This window comes from Acanthisitta chloris, unplaced genomic scaffold (genome assembly GCF_000695815.1).
Source record: "Acanthisitta chloris isolate BGI_N310 unplaced genomic scaffold, ASM69581v1 scaffold355, whole genome shotgun sequence".
Classification (NCBI taxonomy): Eukaryota; Metazoa; Chordata; class Aves; order Passeriformes; family Acanthisittidae; genus Acanthisitta; species Acanthisitta chloris.
The window spans coordinates 92506-110808 of record NW_008675357.1 but is presented as its reverse complement, the minus strand read 5'-3'; the positions used below and the strand labels follow the sequence as shown (position 1 = coordinate 110808).

The 18303-nt window shown below is 37.7% G+C and overlaps 1 protein-coding gene across 1 annotated transcript in view; it reads left to right on the top strand.

The window, feature by feature from the left end:
* GRM5 (glutamate receptor, metabotropic 5) overlaps positions 1 to 18303 on the top strand; it is a 255586-nt gene that overhangs the window by 191361 nt on the left and 45922 nt on the right. Inside the window, exons 4-5 of the mRNA XM_009075716.1 lie at positions 3985 to 4220; positions 17087 to 17333. Coding sequence (XP_009073964.1) covers positions 3985 to 4220; positions 17087 to 17333 — 483 coding nt within the window. The remainder of the gene's footprint in view (positions 1 to 3984; positions 4221 to 17086; positions 17334 to 18303) is intronic.

The window sequence follows — 18303 nt, the reverse complement described above, 5'->3', positions numbered from 1 at the left end:
CCCTCTGTTTGCTGAAGGATAATTTTTCATTAAAACCTCCATCACTCTGGTATATCCTTCTAAAAACATTATCTGGGACAATGTACACTCACAAATAAATCTGATAACATAAAAATCATTATGATAATGGCTCTGCTATTTCAGGTTTATCTCTTGCTTGTACTGCAACAGTAAAAGCCATTTTTCCGTTTCTCTTTTTTTTCTGTAATTCATTATTTTCTTAAATGGTATTCTTTTTTCTTTTCTTTTTCTTTTTTTTTCAGAAACATCGTTAGCAATTATATATTCTATTTGATACAGTATGTTTACTTTCCTGTATTGCACTACCAGTCTCTAAGGAAAAGGCACTAGACATTAGTCTGATGGACAAGTATATAAACACAAAAATATTGGGTGAGGCGGAAACATTTCATGATCCTGAAAGACAATTCCCCACTGCATTGAATGTGAGTGTAATACTGAGGGCAGTCAGACGTGCACATGTCATAGTCCTCTTATGTTGTTGACAGCTTTCTACCCTGGCAAGCTGATGACTGAGATCTATGAATTACTGCATATACCTGACAGATATCTCAGCAAGGGGCTTTTACATTTGGCACTGCATCTGTGCAACTACTCCTTTCTTTCACGGCAAGGTTTCTTCATGTGGTACTCTAAGTCCAGGTGAGCTCACTATAAGGACACTTGCCAATTGATTAAAAAGCAACACCATCTATTTCTATTAATAGATGGTATGTAATAATGTAATAAAATAGGAAGCACAGTGCACATGCAAGTGAGAAAAACTGAACTTGTGTAGTGCTTGGTTAAAGATATCCATGTTCTATTTAATCTGTTTGGACTCTTTCAAGATCATTGGACTGGACTTGCCTGTGAGGAGAATATTCTTAACCACTTGCTCATGTAAATAACCTATATATCACACTTTAACATAAAGAACCATTTCTCTCACTGGCACACAGTCCAGCACTGCACTAGTGGTAACCTATGCACATCGAAACTTATGTGGATAAGAGTGGAGATTATACTGGGCTTAATTCAGAACTGTGTGTCACAGCCAATTTCTGATGTCAGAGCAGAACTAGTAGATTTTAATGGTGGTCAATACCATTTTGTACCTTTCATAATGCAACCACCAGTGGAAAGCAAGGATATCACCAGCTAGTACAGTAAAATGAATCATAGAATCAACTAGGTTGGAAGAGACCTCAAAGATCATTGAGTTCAACCCTACCATCATTACTAGACCATGGCACCAAGTGCCACATCCAGTCTCATCCTGAAAACCTCCAGGAATGGTGAATCCACCACCTCCCCAGGCAGCCCATTCCAATGCCTGATTACCCTCTCCGTAAAAAATCTTTTCCTAGTGAAGTAATTAGGAGTAGAAGGTCTAAGGAGGGATAGGCAGGACCAAGAAAGTAAGTAGGTATGTCTGTCTCTGTACCTTTCTCCCTCATCTTTGCACTCTTCACTGAGGTGCAACAGGTCTAATCTTCCAAATATATCTATATCATTCTGTCATCAACATCCCACAAGTGCTGTTACTGTACTGTGGGTACTGAATTTAAACATTGATTCTATCAGTGCTTTTTTTATATTCATTCTAGCTTGTGTAACTACTTCACTTTCACCGACCTTTAGATAGTTGTCTAGCATTTGCTTTGCCACATTGTCCACCTGAGGTTTTGTTATCTCTGCATTGTTGTCTCTACAATGCATGCTTTTCATATAATACTCCTAAATACCTTTTGCCCAAGAAACTACGCTGAAGTACTTACTTGAATGAGAAGCAGCTCTGTTGAAATAAGAAGCTCTTCTACAGAAGAGTTGAGAAGGTTTATGTAATGTGAAGTTTTCAGTTCTGTCCTTTTTAATAACTTATAGTTATACAATAGCATCTCTGCTGCAAATCTTTGCAGAGGGGAATAAATATTCATAAAGTAATACTATACATTTTATAGACCCCCTGCTGGATTAGATCTACAAAACTGCTTCTTTGAAAAAGGATAAAGAAATTAAGTACAAGAAAACAGGCCTTTTTTTCTAAGTTGTTTATGAGACAATTCATAAAGCTGGGATACTGACAGCACAGCTTAAATTCTCTTAAATTTTACCCAGTTTTAAAAAAATAATTCCACACTAAAGAAAACCTATCACTTCCTGCATTCAAAAACTTGTCAGGTTTTATGAGGGTGGAGAAAACTGATTAAAAACTTGCCAAAGATTAAGATGAATGCTTTAAAGGAAAGGTTAAATCACTCAAAGTCAAAACACCTTCTGCAGATTTTATCACCAAACAACCCATAAATGGTTCTACCTCTTTGTCCAGTAAACAGTCCTGGTGGAAGGTGGGGTTGTTTGCCTTGTTGAGACTCTTGAGTGCAAGTGGGGACATTAATGCTTGTTTTTATCCCTAAGCTTGCAGGTAAGCACTATATTCGAGCTCAACAGCAACGCTCATCTTTCTCCTTTTGTGAATTTATATTTTACTCTTCTGTGTTGAGTAAATCAGTGCATTTGAAATCTGAAGCAGGTTTAATGGTCCCTTCATTTTCATTTCATACCCTGGATACTATTTTTGCCCTTGGAGAAGCTGCTATTTACTGATATTGCAGCTGTGCTAAAAGTTGTAGTCAAGAGTCCAAGCTTCGATGAAATAGTGTCTTGTGCAGGAATCACCTTCTCAAATCTTAACTTCTGGACTGTATGAGGACAGCTGAGTGTAGAGCACTGGGAATGTGCTGAGAACTGAGTGACTGCAGCAGGATTCCTGCCTACTCTGCAGTACAGAAGAAAAGTTTAAGCCAGGCAGTGAACGATCAAAATAGAACAGATTCACACAGATAAAGGTCACCTACATCAGTTACAGTATGACTAACTTAAAATAGTTAGGGCCAGCTTTAAACAAATCATGAAGTTTTAAAGTAAGACAAGTTAATGTTATTTTTCATTCTTCAGTTATTCAACTTGTAATATTTAAAGGTTCTCTTTATAGCCATTAACGTTAGTGACTTTTTAGAGAGGGGAAAAAATGAAAATCTTGAGATTCTTCTACAAGTCTCCAACTGTAAGACCTGGGGCTTTTGAAAAACTGAAAGATCATGTTCATGTTAAAACAACAGAAGCCTGCAATGTGCTAATGAGGTATGTACATTTTTTAGTGGAGCTGAGTGAAACTTCCTAATTGTCAATACTTCCAAGAAAATCCATTGTGAAACTGGGGAGAGGGGAATTACCCTGAGAAGTTTGTGGTTTGAATCGAATTTCCAGTCACTTCTGTTTTCTTGTGTTCAGAGTGTTGCAGCAGAAAGGTAAAGAGAAGGGGATTAAAATTCTATGTGTGGTACAGAGTCATACACCTCCATAATGCTCTACCCACAAACAACTAAGAAACAGGAGAAACACCTAGATATGCCCAGATTCATTAGTCATGTCTGAAGGATTTTTTACTTTCGATGTAATATCACACAATACCTATGAGCTCTGTGATAGTGTTCATTCAAAACTAGTTTCTGGCTCTTTGTGCCATGCTCCATCATGTTGTATGGGCATGTTCTGCAACACAGTCCTGCCCTGTGCACAGTAAGAGGTGCCATCCTCAAGGTCACCTTCTTTCAGGTAAGAATCATATAACCCATCATCTGGGAAACATTGAATCCAAGGTTTTCTCCCCAGACCACGATGCTTAAGTGTGATGCAGAGATGCACTTATATACAGCAGATTTCAGGATCTGTGATTTTTGATGTTGTTTCAATTACCTGAAGTGGAGGTTGTGGAATAGATAATTTAAATAGAAGGTGCCAATGTCAAGCAAATGTAAGAAAACCACAGAATTCTTCTACTAGACTTAATTACAGATGCATTACTCAGAATCACAACTCTGGATGTCTGTTCTTCGGCTTCAGATTTTAATGTTAAGGAAGATCTTTTCTTATTCCTTTGAATGGTTAATGTTTTCTCTCTTTCATTTACTCCTGCAGTGATGGCTGGGCAGATCGGTATGATGTGACAGAAGGGTACCAGAATGAAGCTGTCGGTGGGATAACGATCAAACTCCAGTCTCCTGACGTGAAATGGTTTGATGATTACTACCTAGAGCTTCGGCCAGAAACCAACCATCGAAATCCATGGTTTCAGGAATTTTGGCAGCACAGGTTCCAGTGCCGGTTGGCAGGGTTTCCTCAAGAGAACCCTAAGTACAACAAGACTTGCACAAGTAAGTGAATTTTTTACTTCTGCTGTCTAAAACAGTATGACAGAAAGCCCAGTGTAGACAGCTCATGTTGGACTGATGTATCCTGGTCTGGTGAAATAATGAGTGGGGTTGGAAGGCCAGAGGCTGGAATTGCAATACTTGCTCTTTTCAAAATGATGACAAGCATAATTTTAAAAGTATTCAGATCTCTAAAGAAACAAATAGATAGTGCCTCTGTACCTAACTGCTCCCTATATTTGAAAACCTTGAAGTTACTCCACCTCCAGAGGCATGTAAACACTTTCAAAAATGTTGTAATACAAAACTGAATTCACCTTTTCTGAAAAAAGGCTATTCCTGTTGCTTTGGCTCACAGGGGTAATGGGAGAGCTAATGTATGAAGTTATCTGAATTCCATATGGCAATGATGAATATTTGTGAATTTCAGATAGAAGAATAGATAATTTGAAAGATTTCATTAGGTTTTGTTTCAGCCATAGGTCATTTCAGGAAATGACATTTTGAGCTGATATTTTTCATTAAATTGTGCTAATTTTAGCAAAAACTGCCAGAACATTTTGTCATTTCTGCACTGAAGTGGCAAAACTCTTTTTTTTCCCAGATAGATGGGATGCAAGTTTTTTCTGGTGGGTTGGTTGGTTAGTTGGGTTTGGGTTTTTTATGCTTCTTTTAATTGGTCTTTATTTCATGAGATACCAAGCAGTACTAATGCTGTCCCTAAGAGTTGGCGTTTGTCACCCATTGTGTAGTAAGCCAATCTCACACACAAAGCTGAGGCATTTATCTCTTTTATGCACAAAGATAGGTGCTAGGTGGTAAATCCACAAAGCTAACACAACAATTCTCAAAACTTTACATCATAATATACATTTTCGCAAACAATGAAATCATGGTTCATTGGCTGCAATTTACCTAGTTCTCTTATTAATTAGTATTTCACCTTCTATTGTTTGAATGATTCTCTTGCTTCTCATGCTAATTAGTCAGCATGCTCAGTCTTTCTTTTCTTTTGATTTGGTGGATTTCTTGAATCTGTGATCCATGAGTCAGTGGTCGCAATCTCGCCCTGCCAGAATTAAGTTTCAACAATTTTTCTCCGTGTGGAGTTCTAGGTAGTGCGAGCCTGAGGCAACAGGCCATGAACTGGCACAGATCCCTTGCATTACAAAAGCCATGGGGACCCATGGCACCAGCCAGGTAACAAGTAACACATCAGGAGCCAAGGACTCAGCAAGAAGACCCCAGATTATCTCTTTGTTCAGGGTCCTTTCTTTGAGGGTAGGAGGCCTGTTACACTGATTAGGCAGGACCTTGTTTAACAAGCCCCTTGTCATTCTCTGTCACTGTCTGGGCAAATTGTTAACTATTTCTGACCCTTGAGATATGACTCAGACAATGGGTATTCTGTTAGTGTTAGGGCATACAGTGGTGCTGTGCTGGGTATTTGTCCAACCACAGCTCTAAACCCCAAGATACCTTCCCGCCTAAAAATGTCAATATTTTCCATGCACCCATGAGACCAAATGTCTTTCAGGATCAAAGTCTTGGATTTACACAACACAAACCCCTACCTAAGTCCCACTTAACATTCATAAGTCTTTCTTTGGATTTGGACAAGATTGCAGAGGAAGTTTGTGACTGAGATGTAAATTGCATTTAGGAGTCCCAAAATCTTAGTCTACACCTTCAACATTCAACTGATTTTTCTTCATTATTTTTGTTCTGCTACCGTTCCAAAACAGGTTTCATTTGCATTATTGACAGGTACTGTATATTGAGTGGCAAATTTCATTGGTTTCCCCATGATGGTATGGATCTCTTTCCTGACACGTCAGTGGCTTGTCCTGACATGACAGAGCATGACTGGATGAAGGTTAAAAAAGACCTGGGTTTTATCACTGTGCTGTGTAAACAACATTTCAATTTGCCTTTTCTAGGTTTCTTTTTCACTTACTTTTTACCAGGACTGTGAGAGTGAATCTATGAAATGTAGGTGCCTACAGAATCTTTTACAGTGTATAAAATACAATTCACCACTCCTAAAAATTATCATGGGGGTGCAGGGAGATATTATTTTAGCCATGATTTTACCCAGTCATGGATATTAGGCAATTTAATCATAAAGCTTGGCACGACCATCACTCATGAGTGGAAGCTTTCCCACAAAGAGCCACAGGTCAAATAAGTTCCCTAAACCTAGGAATGTCAAATGCACAAAGAAATGTGCAAGAATCCAAATCTGCTGATTTGCAAATCATGAAAAGATAAAAGGATTATTTTCCCAAATAAATTGTTCCAATTACTTTTTACTCAGTTTTATTGTCATATTCAGTGCTGGACCATGTTGGCTATAGTAAAAGAATGAAAACCAGGCTATAATATATTTAATTCTTTCCTGTTGCTGTAGGGTGGAAAATGTTAATTCAGTTGTGGAGTTCCCAGGTTGACAAGATTATGCTCAGCAATCAGTTAAAACTGCACATTCAGTCAGGGTTTTCACACAGGAAGTTGTTACTCATCATGTTACTCAGTTTTATCTAGACCATCTGTCAAAATTCATATAAAAGAAATTCAAAGTTTGGCCTGAAAGATGACATACATATTTACTTAATGACATTTTTGTGCCATAAGTGCTAAGACACCTATGCTGTTTTTCTCATAACAGCTCCAAAACCAGACAAGGGTGTAGGGTAAAGTGAAGAAACACTGACGTTAGACAATTTTGTGGATTTACCAGCAAGGAAGACAAATATATTTGCTGAGAATTGCAGGAGTGAGAGATTTTGATATTGGGAGTTTAAGCTCAAAGTTAACATGAATTTTTGAGACTGTCATGGCAGCTTTTGCTTCTACCTCATTTCTTATCTTCCATATCACTTTGAAAATCACATATTTATATTGATTCCTATATTTGGTTTTTTCAAGCACACAAAGTTTTGAGTCTTAAATTCCCTTGGTTCACACGTCACAACTGTAAAGATGATACATGCCCACAATAGTCACAAGCATTTCAGAGACTATCCTGACAGTTCGTGCATGCTCATGAATATATTAGTTCTGCTTCAGATTTCACCTGATAAGAAAACAGGACTGTGCCTTTTAGTTTATCTAACTGAATCCATTCTCTTCCCCAGAAGCTACATAAATAAAACACCCCCTCAAAAAACCAAGAAAAACCAAATCACTCACACAAAAAATCAAGCTAAAGATGTTTCCCAGGATTACAGTTAAAGAGATTAAGTTCATTGAGAAATGCTGGAGAGAAATCAAGACCTATTTTTTGCACCAAAAGTCAAGTAATTCTTTACTTCTTGGCATAATAATAAAAAATATAAACACAAAACTGATTGATGTTAATAGATTAGTTCATTATTAAATGAAGAATCTATATAAAAAGAAATAACCATTATGTTAATGGGGGGAAAAATGAATTATTCTCTACATTCTGGTTGAGTTACCATGAAAACATAAAGAACGGTCAACAGTATAAACAACTTATTTAAACAGAAAGAAAATAAGCACTGGAAGATATGGCTGAAATCTGAGTAGATAACTAAATTCACCTATGCACCAGCTATGAATTTAGTTGCTTTAATATTTGTATTTGCTTTGATGATGCCTGGCTAGTAGAATATTGGGCTAAATTTATTTCTGTGACAGAAAATACATGAAGTCATAAATCAATGAAAATACCTCCATTGACTTGTGAGATTTGTTTCACTTTATAACATAAAATATTCACAGACAGTGCCAGGCAGATATTATGAAAAGAAGACATGATTTAGTAAGATATGCATAATAAAACTATGAAATCGACCAAAGAGACTCACAAAAACAATCCAAAATAATATTGTATCCATTCATTTCTATCAAGGACTAAAAGGTTTCCATCCCTTCACATACACTTAGTGCACACTGAGATGAAAATTTTGGCATCAAGCTCACTTTTCATTTGCAGATTTGTACATACTTACTTAATCAAAATGGGTGTCACTGCTGTTGCTAAGTACATTGATTTTCTGCTCAGCTGGAGCACTACAGAAAGTGGGAAGTTTCCAGACTTATTTGACTTGATTTTCAGTGTAATCAGTTCCATGTCACAGGAGAGCTGCTGCAAGTCCCCTCTGAACAAGAGCCAGAACAAAGACTTCAAAATGCAAGTGTAAAAAGAGACATAATGGCCTCCAAACACTAGAGACTTTACAAGTACTGGATTTGGCTTCACCTCTGGCACCAGTCAGATATTTTTTTATTATCTAAGACCACAATATAGTAAAGTTCATAAATAGGTGTGCAAGCTGATCCAGATGAATAACTGCACTCAGTGACCATCTTCAGGTAGTAAAAGGCTAATCCAGTCCTCCGGTATTGACTGCCTTTAGACCTTTGAAGACTAGAGGTTGATTGTTTGCTTTCTTTCAGACAAGCATCCCATGAGAACTCAAATTCCTAGTACTTTTTCATCCTAGTGAGAGTGTTTTACAAACACATTTTAACACAGAGCAGAAACAAAACCCAACACAAGAAAAATATGTGGCAAAGCTCTGGCTCAACAAACATTAGTGGAAAAAATCAAGCCTTTAAAGTCACTAGGAGCAGTAGCATATTAATTACATTTACCAATCTGTTAAATTATTTATTTTGCCTCCACTGCTAAGTGATATTATTTTTCCCGTGCTGTGTAAAAGCCCGAGGCACAAATGGAACAGCATTTTTTTATGGTGTTACTCAAAGGCAGACCAACATCAGAAAACACATCCTAAGGATCTGTGATCTAAGTGTAAGACAAGAAGGAGTAAATAAATAGAGACTGATGCTGCTGAAGCAGTACAGTATCTTACTTCCACTGGCAGAGGTTACAGACTTCAGAAAAAAAGGGCAGTTTGATGTAAAGAAACAATAGAAACAAGAATCTGGAGGGAGGTGATGGGTCACTTGTCAGGTATTTACAGCAGGGTCCTGACATTAAATACTGTGGTTCTAAACAGCATGGTAGGAGACAAACGAAAATTAAGAAGGCTGGGTAGTCATACACAAAGACCATCCACAGACAGGATATAGAGGGCACTGAAAGTGAGGAAAGCAAGTCATGTCCGAGCAAGGAGTCAGTGACAGGGTTTATAGGCAAGAAGAACATTTTTGTAGTGATGAACAGAGAAAAAGAGATTTGCAGCAGCATTCTGAACATGTCTTAGCAGAATGCAGAAATTCCAAATTCCATTCATTATTTTACCATGTGGCTTCTCTGAGATAAAAAAACCTTTTTCAAGGGTGCAAAAATTGACCTAGAAGGATCACCAACATATCTCCAGGCAATTTAGAAGAAGATTAAGAATGAATGAGTTTATTTGCAGAACGGGAGATTAGGGAAACTTAGGATAAATATAAGTTTTGCAGCTTAAGATACAGAAGGTACATAAAATGAAAATGCAAAAGAATAATCTACCTGTTTGCTGAATCTCATCCAGCTCGAGCTACTTTCAATGAAGTCAAAAGGACACACAGAAAGCCCCATAGTTTCAACTGAACAGAAATTTGATTTAACAAATGGTCCTTTTGAGTTTCCAGAGATAATTAGAGAATAAAACATGACTGACTAGTCTTTGCACTGCAATGTTAAGCCTACACAGACATGCCACTAACTTTTTTGACTCAGAGAAAGAAGCAGTGTGGCACTAAGAACAGATAGATACTCTGGTTTATATTTTTGAAAGATAAATTGATCTTGATTATAACACACCTGTAAATAAACACTTTAATAACCTGACTTTTCTCACTATTGTTATGAAATTCATCAAATTCCTCCAAAATCTGCAAACACTGCCATGTCTTTGTTGCAAAGATTAGCCTGTTGTCCTGAGGTTTTTTCCTAAGATATTCACTAAGGCAAAGAGAAAAAAAAAGGAAAACTCATTGGCTGGTGGACTTGAACTTCAAGTACTGTGAGCAGAATGCAAATGTAGGACATATTTGCTAGCAAAACTGGAACTCATTTCTGCCAGCCTCTTGTCTCTTAAAACGAAAATTAGCACAAAGGATCACTGCAGTCTTTAATGGCAAATATATGAAAACTATATAGAAACTAAATTGTGATTTACTCATGGGGAAATATTATGAGATAGTTAGAGGCTGAAGGTTATACCTGTGCATTTCTTTGTGATGTCTCTTAGGATTTTGTCATAAACAACCATTCGATGACTGAGAAGTTTTAAAATAATAATGATAATAAAAAAGAAATACCACTAATTTCCCTTCATTTTGATGTTAAATTCATTGCAGAGCAAAAAATTGCTCTGCACTTGAAAAAAATATTCGCCCATATTGTGTCTCATGTTTTGTTCCCTAGTTTCACCTTAGGGAATCAAATAAGCAGGGAGGAGGGACTGCTTGCAACGTAAAGTATTATGATTCTTCCTTTTACTCTTTTTCCATTCTTTAAAATGCAAAATATTATAATCTTTGGAAAAGTTAGAAAGCAGAAAAAGCATATTGAACCATGGTAATTTTGCACTCTTTAACATCCCTGTTTGATGAGGCTTTGTAGTTATCACCCGCTGGCAAGCAGAAAAAAATTGTATTTCATCTTCCTTGAGGGTAAAACATAGGGGAGAAAAAAAAGAGAAATGACAGGTTTTACATCAAAAATCTGTAAAATAATTAAATTTATTGAAGAATGTTTATTTGCATTCTAAGTACAGGAAACAATAGACAAATTTCAGAATTTCCTGCAAGATGTAGTTTTGGTTTGGTTTTTCATATTTGAAGGGAGGGGTTCAGTCTTGTTATTTTATTAATCCCACTAGGAGCCAGGACTGCGGGTGCTGGGAACTGCTGGAGCATCACTGGGGCATGGGAGCATCACAGAGCTGGCTCACGGTGCACAGGGACTACCAGCGTCCATAAGTGCTTTGTTGGATTGGTGCCCATAAGTACACTGTTTCTAAATAGATCCAAGACATGAACCATTGCCAGTTGGAATCACTTTCTTCATGAAAGAACATGTTTCTTATTCATCATCTAAACATATTTGTGTTTTGGAGACATGGCAACAGAAAAGAACAAATTTGGATGAGGAGATTAGTGCTGGGCCATATCTGCACAGTTAATCATGCAATAGAATCATAGAATAGAATGGTTTGGGTTGGAAAGGATGTTAAAGAGCTTCTAGTTGAAATGCCCCCTGCCATTGGCAGGGACACCTTCTGCTAGACCAGGTTGCTCAAAGCCCCATCCAACCTGGCCTTGAACACTTTCAGGGATGGGGCATTCACAGCTTCTCTGGGCAACCCGTGCCAGTGCCTCAACGCCCTCACAGTAAAGAATTTCTTCCTAATATCTAATCTAAACCTACTGTCTTTCACTTTGAAGCCATTCCTCCTTTTTCTATCACTACATGTGCTTGTGAAAAGTCCCTCTCCCGCTCTCCTGTAGCCCCCCTTGTACTGGAAGTACTGGAAGGCTGCTCTAATCACAGATTCAAGGCTGCTTTCAGAGCTGTCCCTGCCCAGCTCCCTGTAAGAACTCTCAGGTTGCCTCAGCTCAAGCTCTAGAGCTGTGGCCTGCACACACCTGAGCTTGCCTTCATGTGGCCCTGAGCCATGTTGCTGAGCAGCATGGTGTGTGGCCACCCTGTATAGCCCACGTTTATCCTCTGCTGGGATTCTGCTGAAGTCTCCTAAAGTGAGTTACTCCTAGCAGAATGGGCAGGAAAGGTGCAGGTTACAACGCTTTGAGTTGATACTATTCTCAGACTGTTCTTCATCTTCACAGTCCTATAATCAAGTTAGGAACATAGAGATAAATCCAGACATGCAGAATATATATTTAATCAGGAAAAACAGATATTAACCACCTACTTCAGTAGTAGCATATTCCTAAGTCAATATTAATCATTTAATATTTTATAAATATATATATAATATCTATCAGTATTTATGCATTTTATCATATTGCAAATGCTCACTTGATTTCTGTATATATAGATTCCTAAATAAGCTATAGAATAAATATTTACATACTTACATTTCCCAGGAAATCCAGAATAATTTTACTTTCATTTCAGAGATAGTGTGATAGCACCTAAAAACTCCAGCTAATAAAAAACACATTGCATTTATGCAGAGGAAAAACAGGAAGGTCATGAGTAGTCCTCTTCCTGAGGAAGATTTAGTCTAAAGAAAGATTGCAGATCAAAAGTAGTAGAAAGGAAATAATATTAGACGGGAAACTGAAGGACAGATGGGTTATCTGATTTGCAGAAAAAAAAAAGTGACAGGATATGCCTATCTAATAATTTGCAGACAGAAATGGCTATGTGGCTTCAAATCTGGAGCTGCCACATGATCTCACAGCTTGGCAAATAATAGGATAAGCCCTTATTTACTTACCAAAATTTCTTGGACAGGAAAGATAAGGGAATAAACACAACATAATTGAGAGATCTGTGCAGGCTCTCCAACCACTGAGATGCCCTCATTTCTCAGAATTCCACAATGTTTGATTATTTATGCTTGCAAGTGTTGTCCCACTTTCCTCATTAGGTATGATTTGATTCACCCTGCATTCTTCCATTGCCTTGTACATCTTAATTTCAGGAGGCAGAACTCCTTATTTCTGCAGTAATTATCATGATACAATGTTAATGTTTATTGGTTCTGAGGTACTGCAGTGCAGATTACTTTCTACAATCCTTTGGACGTAAACACCAACCTCAGCACAGATTTATAAACAGGTAGATATATTTTAAAAAATATCTGTGGGAAAATGAGATACAACCTGAAAAAATTGCTCAGTTCTGTCACAGAAAAGGTACTTAAGCCTGTCAAAATTGCTGTAAGAATCAACTAGACACCTACAAAATGCTGGTTTGTATCTGTGCTGTGGACATTGTGATCTCTGCACCTCCAACTCCTGCTTTCTGCATTATCCTGGGAGCAATGCTCTGTTTGCTTTCAAGCTGTGGGAAAAGAAAGATTCACAGCTCAGGGAAGTTTTACTCTAAACTGACTGTAGCCTGGCCCTAAGCTTTGAACACCCATTTGCAGCTGTGGTGCATTAGGTGTTTTCCTGGGACACTTCATCTGGTATAGTGTCTTTTAAAAGAAATTTTATATACTGCTTTGAAACTATGACACCCAGTCCAACCCAAAGAACAACGAGCAGGCATGAGTTGGAGATTGGTTTTGAAAGCCCACACTTGAACTGAACTACAACATTAATGTGAACATGTCCTGCTTATCCCTCCATGAAAATATTAAATAGCATCACACTAGATTTTCCAGCCCACAGGAAAGCAAGACATTTTTATTTCATTCTCCACAGTATTTTCCTCATATGGAAATGTCAAGATGGTGAAAAACAGATCTTTTACAAATGTTTGGGTTTTTATAATCTAATAGAATAGAGTTCTACTATGGATATTGTAAACAAGCATATGGGTTACAGTCCATGGATATTTATTCTCTGCCCAATAATTCTGTAGGAACTCCTCTACTTATGTTAGAATTTTTCATTATCCTTGCTTAAGAATTTAATCAGTAAAGTCAATTCCATTGAACGTTACTGGAGCCATCACCATTAAATTCACCCATGCCACCTCTCCATGTCATGACGGCCCTGTGACAGGAAAAGTTCTTCACTGAATACAGAACTCATGGATGAGTTTTAAGGATAACAATATGTGTTGGAGTTCAGCAACAATATGCACTATCTCTTAAGTGAACAATGTGTTTAAAGTTCCCTAAATCATACTCGCTGCAGAGATAGATTGAAAATATTTTCACTTTGTTTTGGCTGAGTGGCAGACTACATTTTACTTCAGCCTTCCCTTATAACTACTTTTAGGATCACTGAGATAAATAAGAGTCACTTGTATGCTTCAAGTCTGATGTGCCAAAGTACTTTGTGAAATAAGCTGAAAATCACTTTCAGACTTGCATTTTTTTATCAGGCTGCCATTTTTAAGGCCATATTGCAGTATATTAAAGAGAATACAAATTATTTTGTTTCAGTTTTTGAGATGTTCCCTTAACTGCAGAATCTTGTGGTACTATACACCGAGCTTGGCAGGTTAGATTTCCATCTATATAGCCAAGTGAGGCAATTAATATCTCAGGTAAATGTTTTCTTCAGCTGTGGGAAGTATATTAAAATTATCACAACAGCTAATTCCCTCACGACTCCATTGACAATTGCCAGCAGCTTCTAGGAAGAGCTGAGCAGCCTCATTACAAATCATCAGGTGAACTAAACGAGGTTAAGTTTTTAAAGAAAATCAGAATAATAATTCAACAAAATTGAAGCACAAAGCCCGGTGGAAAGTGTTTCTGTAAGAATTAAGTTATTAGATTTTTAAGTAATCATATGCAATAAAGCAGCAAAATATTGTTTTATGATAAATGCTATTGCCAATGCAAATCTGATTAATTCTAATGGCCACTATAATTAACAGCATGGTGTGTGAGCTGTTAATTTTGAGGATGAATAATTGGTTAAACCGAGTTTTGTGTATTGCAGTGTGATACGCTTGTTCAATTATCCACTCTTAATTTCAATTAGTAGGGGGGTTACATGTACTCTGCTGCTGCAGTTTTTCTGCCTATTATTTTTAATTAGGAAAAAGCAATACCTTGGTAGAACAGAACAAATCAACAGCACTGTGTGTTTCTTCCAAGTTGTTTTTCCATTACAGATACTCCAAGCTCATATCACTTAGCTTCCCAAGGCTGACTGGAACTGGTAATGCCAGCCTCTGCATGAAACAATGGAAAAAGGTCCTCTCATTCACTTACTGACCTCTACACAATGCTTTTCCATTCAGACTGTATTTTCCTACCACTCCTGATCTTTTCACTGCTCCAATATGTTTCAATGGTTAGAACTGTGTTGCAATATTCTTGTTCACCACAGAAAAGGTGAGCTTGTATGTAGATGTACCTATTTTATGATGGTATCAATCACCCACTAGAAATTCTTACTCTTCTCCACAGAAGGTGCCTAGACATCAGACTCGGTTTTTGTCTTTTGGATGGATATTGTTAAACTAAAAGAGTGCCACCCTCAGAGTCATATATTAGTCTTCATTTCTTTCGAGAAAAAAATCATCTGTGCACAAGTCTTCTTATGGCATAAAATGCTTCTTTGATTGTGCTGCCTCTGCAGCTCAGATGTATGGGTGTAAGCAGTATCCCTGCCACTCACTAATGCCTCTGTGGGAGGCAGACCCTCATGGAGTGGACAGGTTATTTGTATCCTCTTTGCTCTGGGCTGCCTACACACTGGACTCCCTAGCTCCTAGAGGTTGCTTCTTTGTTAATAAAAGGAGATAAAATGTTCTCATAGAGCTCTTTATTTGTCTTGCTTCCAGAGCCTTTTTTTCTAGGTGTCTGATAAATTCCCAGTACCACTGATGCAGTTGTTTTATCTCTGATTCTTCTCAGTTCCACAGTACTAAAGATCTGGTGGCCAGAGTGCAGCTGGCAGCTTTGTCAATGACATATGAGGCAGAAAACCTCCAGTCTACACTTCCTTAGCTGGCCTGGTACTGCCAACAGAGAAAATCTGTGTTATTAATAACACTGGGTTATAAAAAATAAAGGCCTTCAGGGTCCTGTGGAATTAATTTTTATTGTGGATTTCACAGAAGCATAAACAGATAATAGAAATGAAAACATTATGCTTTAAAAGCTAAATAAAGTAAGGCTAACCAATTCTGGCTAAACAGAGTCAGCGTCTAACCCACATCATCAACTCTTTCACAGATATTTTAACATGTTCGTCTGTATTGCTTCATTATCCTCACTTCATAAAGAGAGAGGAGCAAGGGACAAAGAGATAGGAGAGTTATTAGGGCAGGACCTCTTGGTACAGTATAGCAGTGGTGTCTAGGTCAGTCTGTTTGCACAGAATCGGTTCCATGTCTCTGAAACAAAAGTGTCCCACATCATCAACTCTTTCACAGATATTTTAACATGTTCGTCTGTATTGCTTCATTATCCTCACTTCATAAAGAGAGAGGAGCAAGGGACAAAGAGATAGGAGAGTTATTAGGGCAGGACCTCTTGGTACAGTATAGCAGTGGTGTCTAGGTCAGTCTGTTTGCACAGAATCGGTTCCATGTCTCTGAAACAAAAGTGTTTTCACAGAATCATAGAATGGATTGGAAGTCAGTCTGTTTGCACAGAATCGGTTCCATGTCTCTGAAACAAAAGTGTTTTCACAGAATCATAGAATGGTTTGGATTGGAAGGGACCTCAAAGATTACCTAGTTCCAACCCCTATGCCGTGGGCAGGGACACCTTCCACCAGACCAGGTTGCTTAAAGCCTCATCCAATCTGTCCTTGAACACTTCCAGGGATGAGGCAGACAGAACTTCTCTGGACAACAGAGTTAGCTGGCTTTCTACAAGTTGTAGACCTTTTCTGCAAGTTCCCTAGAGAACAGACCTCATGTTAGCATTTACACCTCAACTAAGATTTCTGAGGATTTGGAGAAATTTCTGCAGATGTGGAGAAGTGTCTGGATTCCCCAAAATATTGTATTATAATGTCCATGATGCATGCTTTAGAAAAACACATGCAAGAGAAGCAGTTGAAAAACAACATTTGTGAGGTGAGGTGATGAGCTGCACAGAGACAGGCATCAGCTGGATGATAAAATATTTAAGAGGAATCTCTACTTTAATTTCTTTGGTTTTATTTTAACATGTTCTGTGCTTGGATCAGTAAAAGCATCTGCTATGAGCAGTTTAAGACCCTTTAAAATACTTTTCCTCCTATTTATAATCAACACACCAACAGATGTCTGAAGAGCTGATTGTATTTCAGCCTCATGTACTAACCTCCTACTTTGTGATGTTCCCTGGCAGGCCAGATGACTCTGAGGACGCAGCATGTTCAGGACTCCAAGATGGGCTTTGTAATCAATGCAATATACTCGATGGCGTATGGGCTCCACAACATGCAGTTGTCACTGTGCCCAGGCTATGTGGGCCTCTGTGATGCCATGAAGCCCATAGATGGTCGGAAACTCCTGGAATCTCTCATGAAGACTAATTTTACTGGGGTCTCTGGGGACATGATATTGTTTGATGAGAATGGTGACTCACCAGGAAGGTAAAGTTGACGTTTGTCAAACTGCTTAATACCAGAGATGCTAACTGTACATAGTAGAAACATACAGGCTTGACATCAGAGCTAAGATCTCATGCTTCTAGTTTCACATTTCCTGACTTTATGTGCTTACTTTTCCAAAATAGCTATTTTTATTTTTAATTCATTTTTTAATGTGCATTTTTTAATGACATTTAAAGATGTGGACTTTCAGGCATAAAAACTTCCTGCATGAATTTGCACTTTCATCTCTACCATTTAAAGGTATTATTACTCATAATAAACCATCACACCTTAACTTTATGTTCATAGACCATGATGGCCACCACAACATGCTTCTCTCTCTATTTGGGTGTTTAAACAATGTGTTTGGTTGAGTGATAAACAATCATAGCAGACATAGTTCTTTTATTAAGAAAGCTAAAACAGTATCAGAAATAATGTATTGATTTGTCTGGGATCTTTTTTTAATCAGAATTATTAAAAATCTGCTTCCTTCTCTTTCAAACAAAGCTTTTCCACTTGCATAACACACTAAGTTATTAATTCATACTGTGCTGCTCTGAGCCAAATTGAATTTAAACAAAGCTTATTTTGCTGATAACATACGTCTACAAAATGTAAGACAAGTTTTGCTATGACACATATGCCATATCCATATAAATGCACATAAAAAAAAGGAATGAGGTGGGGATTTTTCTGGCTTTCTGCCTGCTGAATTCTCAGAAGATGAATAGCAAGCGTGATAGAATTCAAAGTATATTTATTCCCTGTATTTCAGTGGGTAGATTCTTGTCTCATTTGCTGCTTTTGCTCCAGTTTGAGATAGCCCTTTCTGTCTACGCTATTGGGAAGTTTTCATACATCTTCATGATGGCACCGTCTAAACAGATGACTAGAGGGAAAATTTTCTATCCTGTACACTCATTTAAATTTTGTCTTCTTCCACTAATGTGAGCTGAAAGAAAAGCAT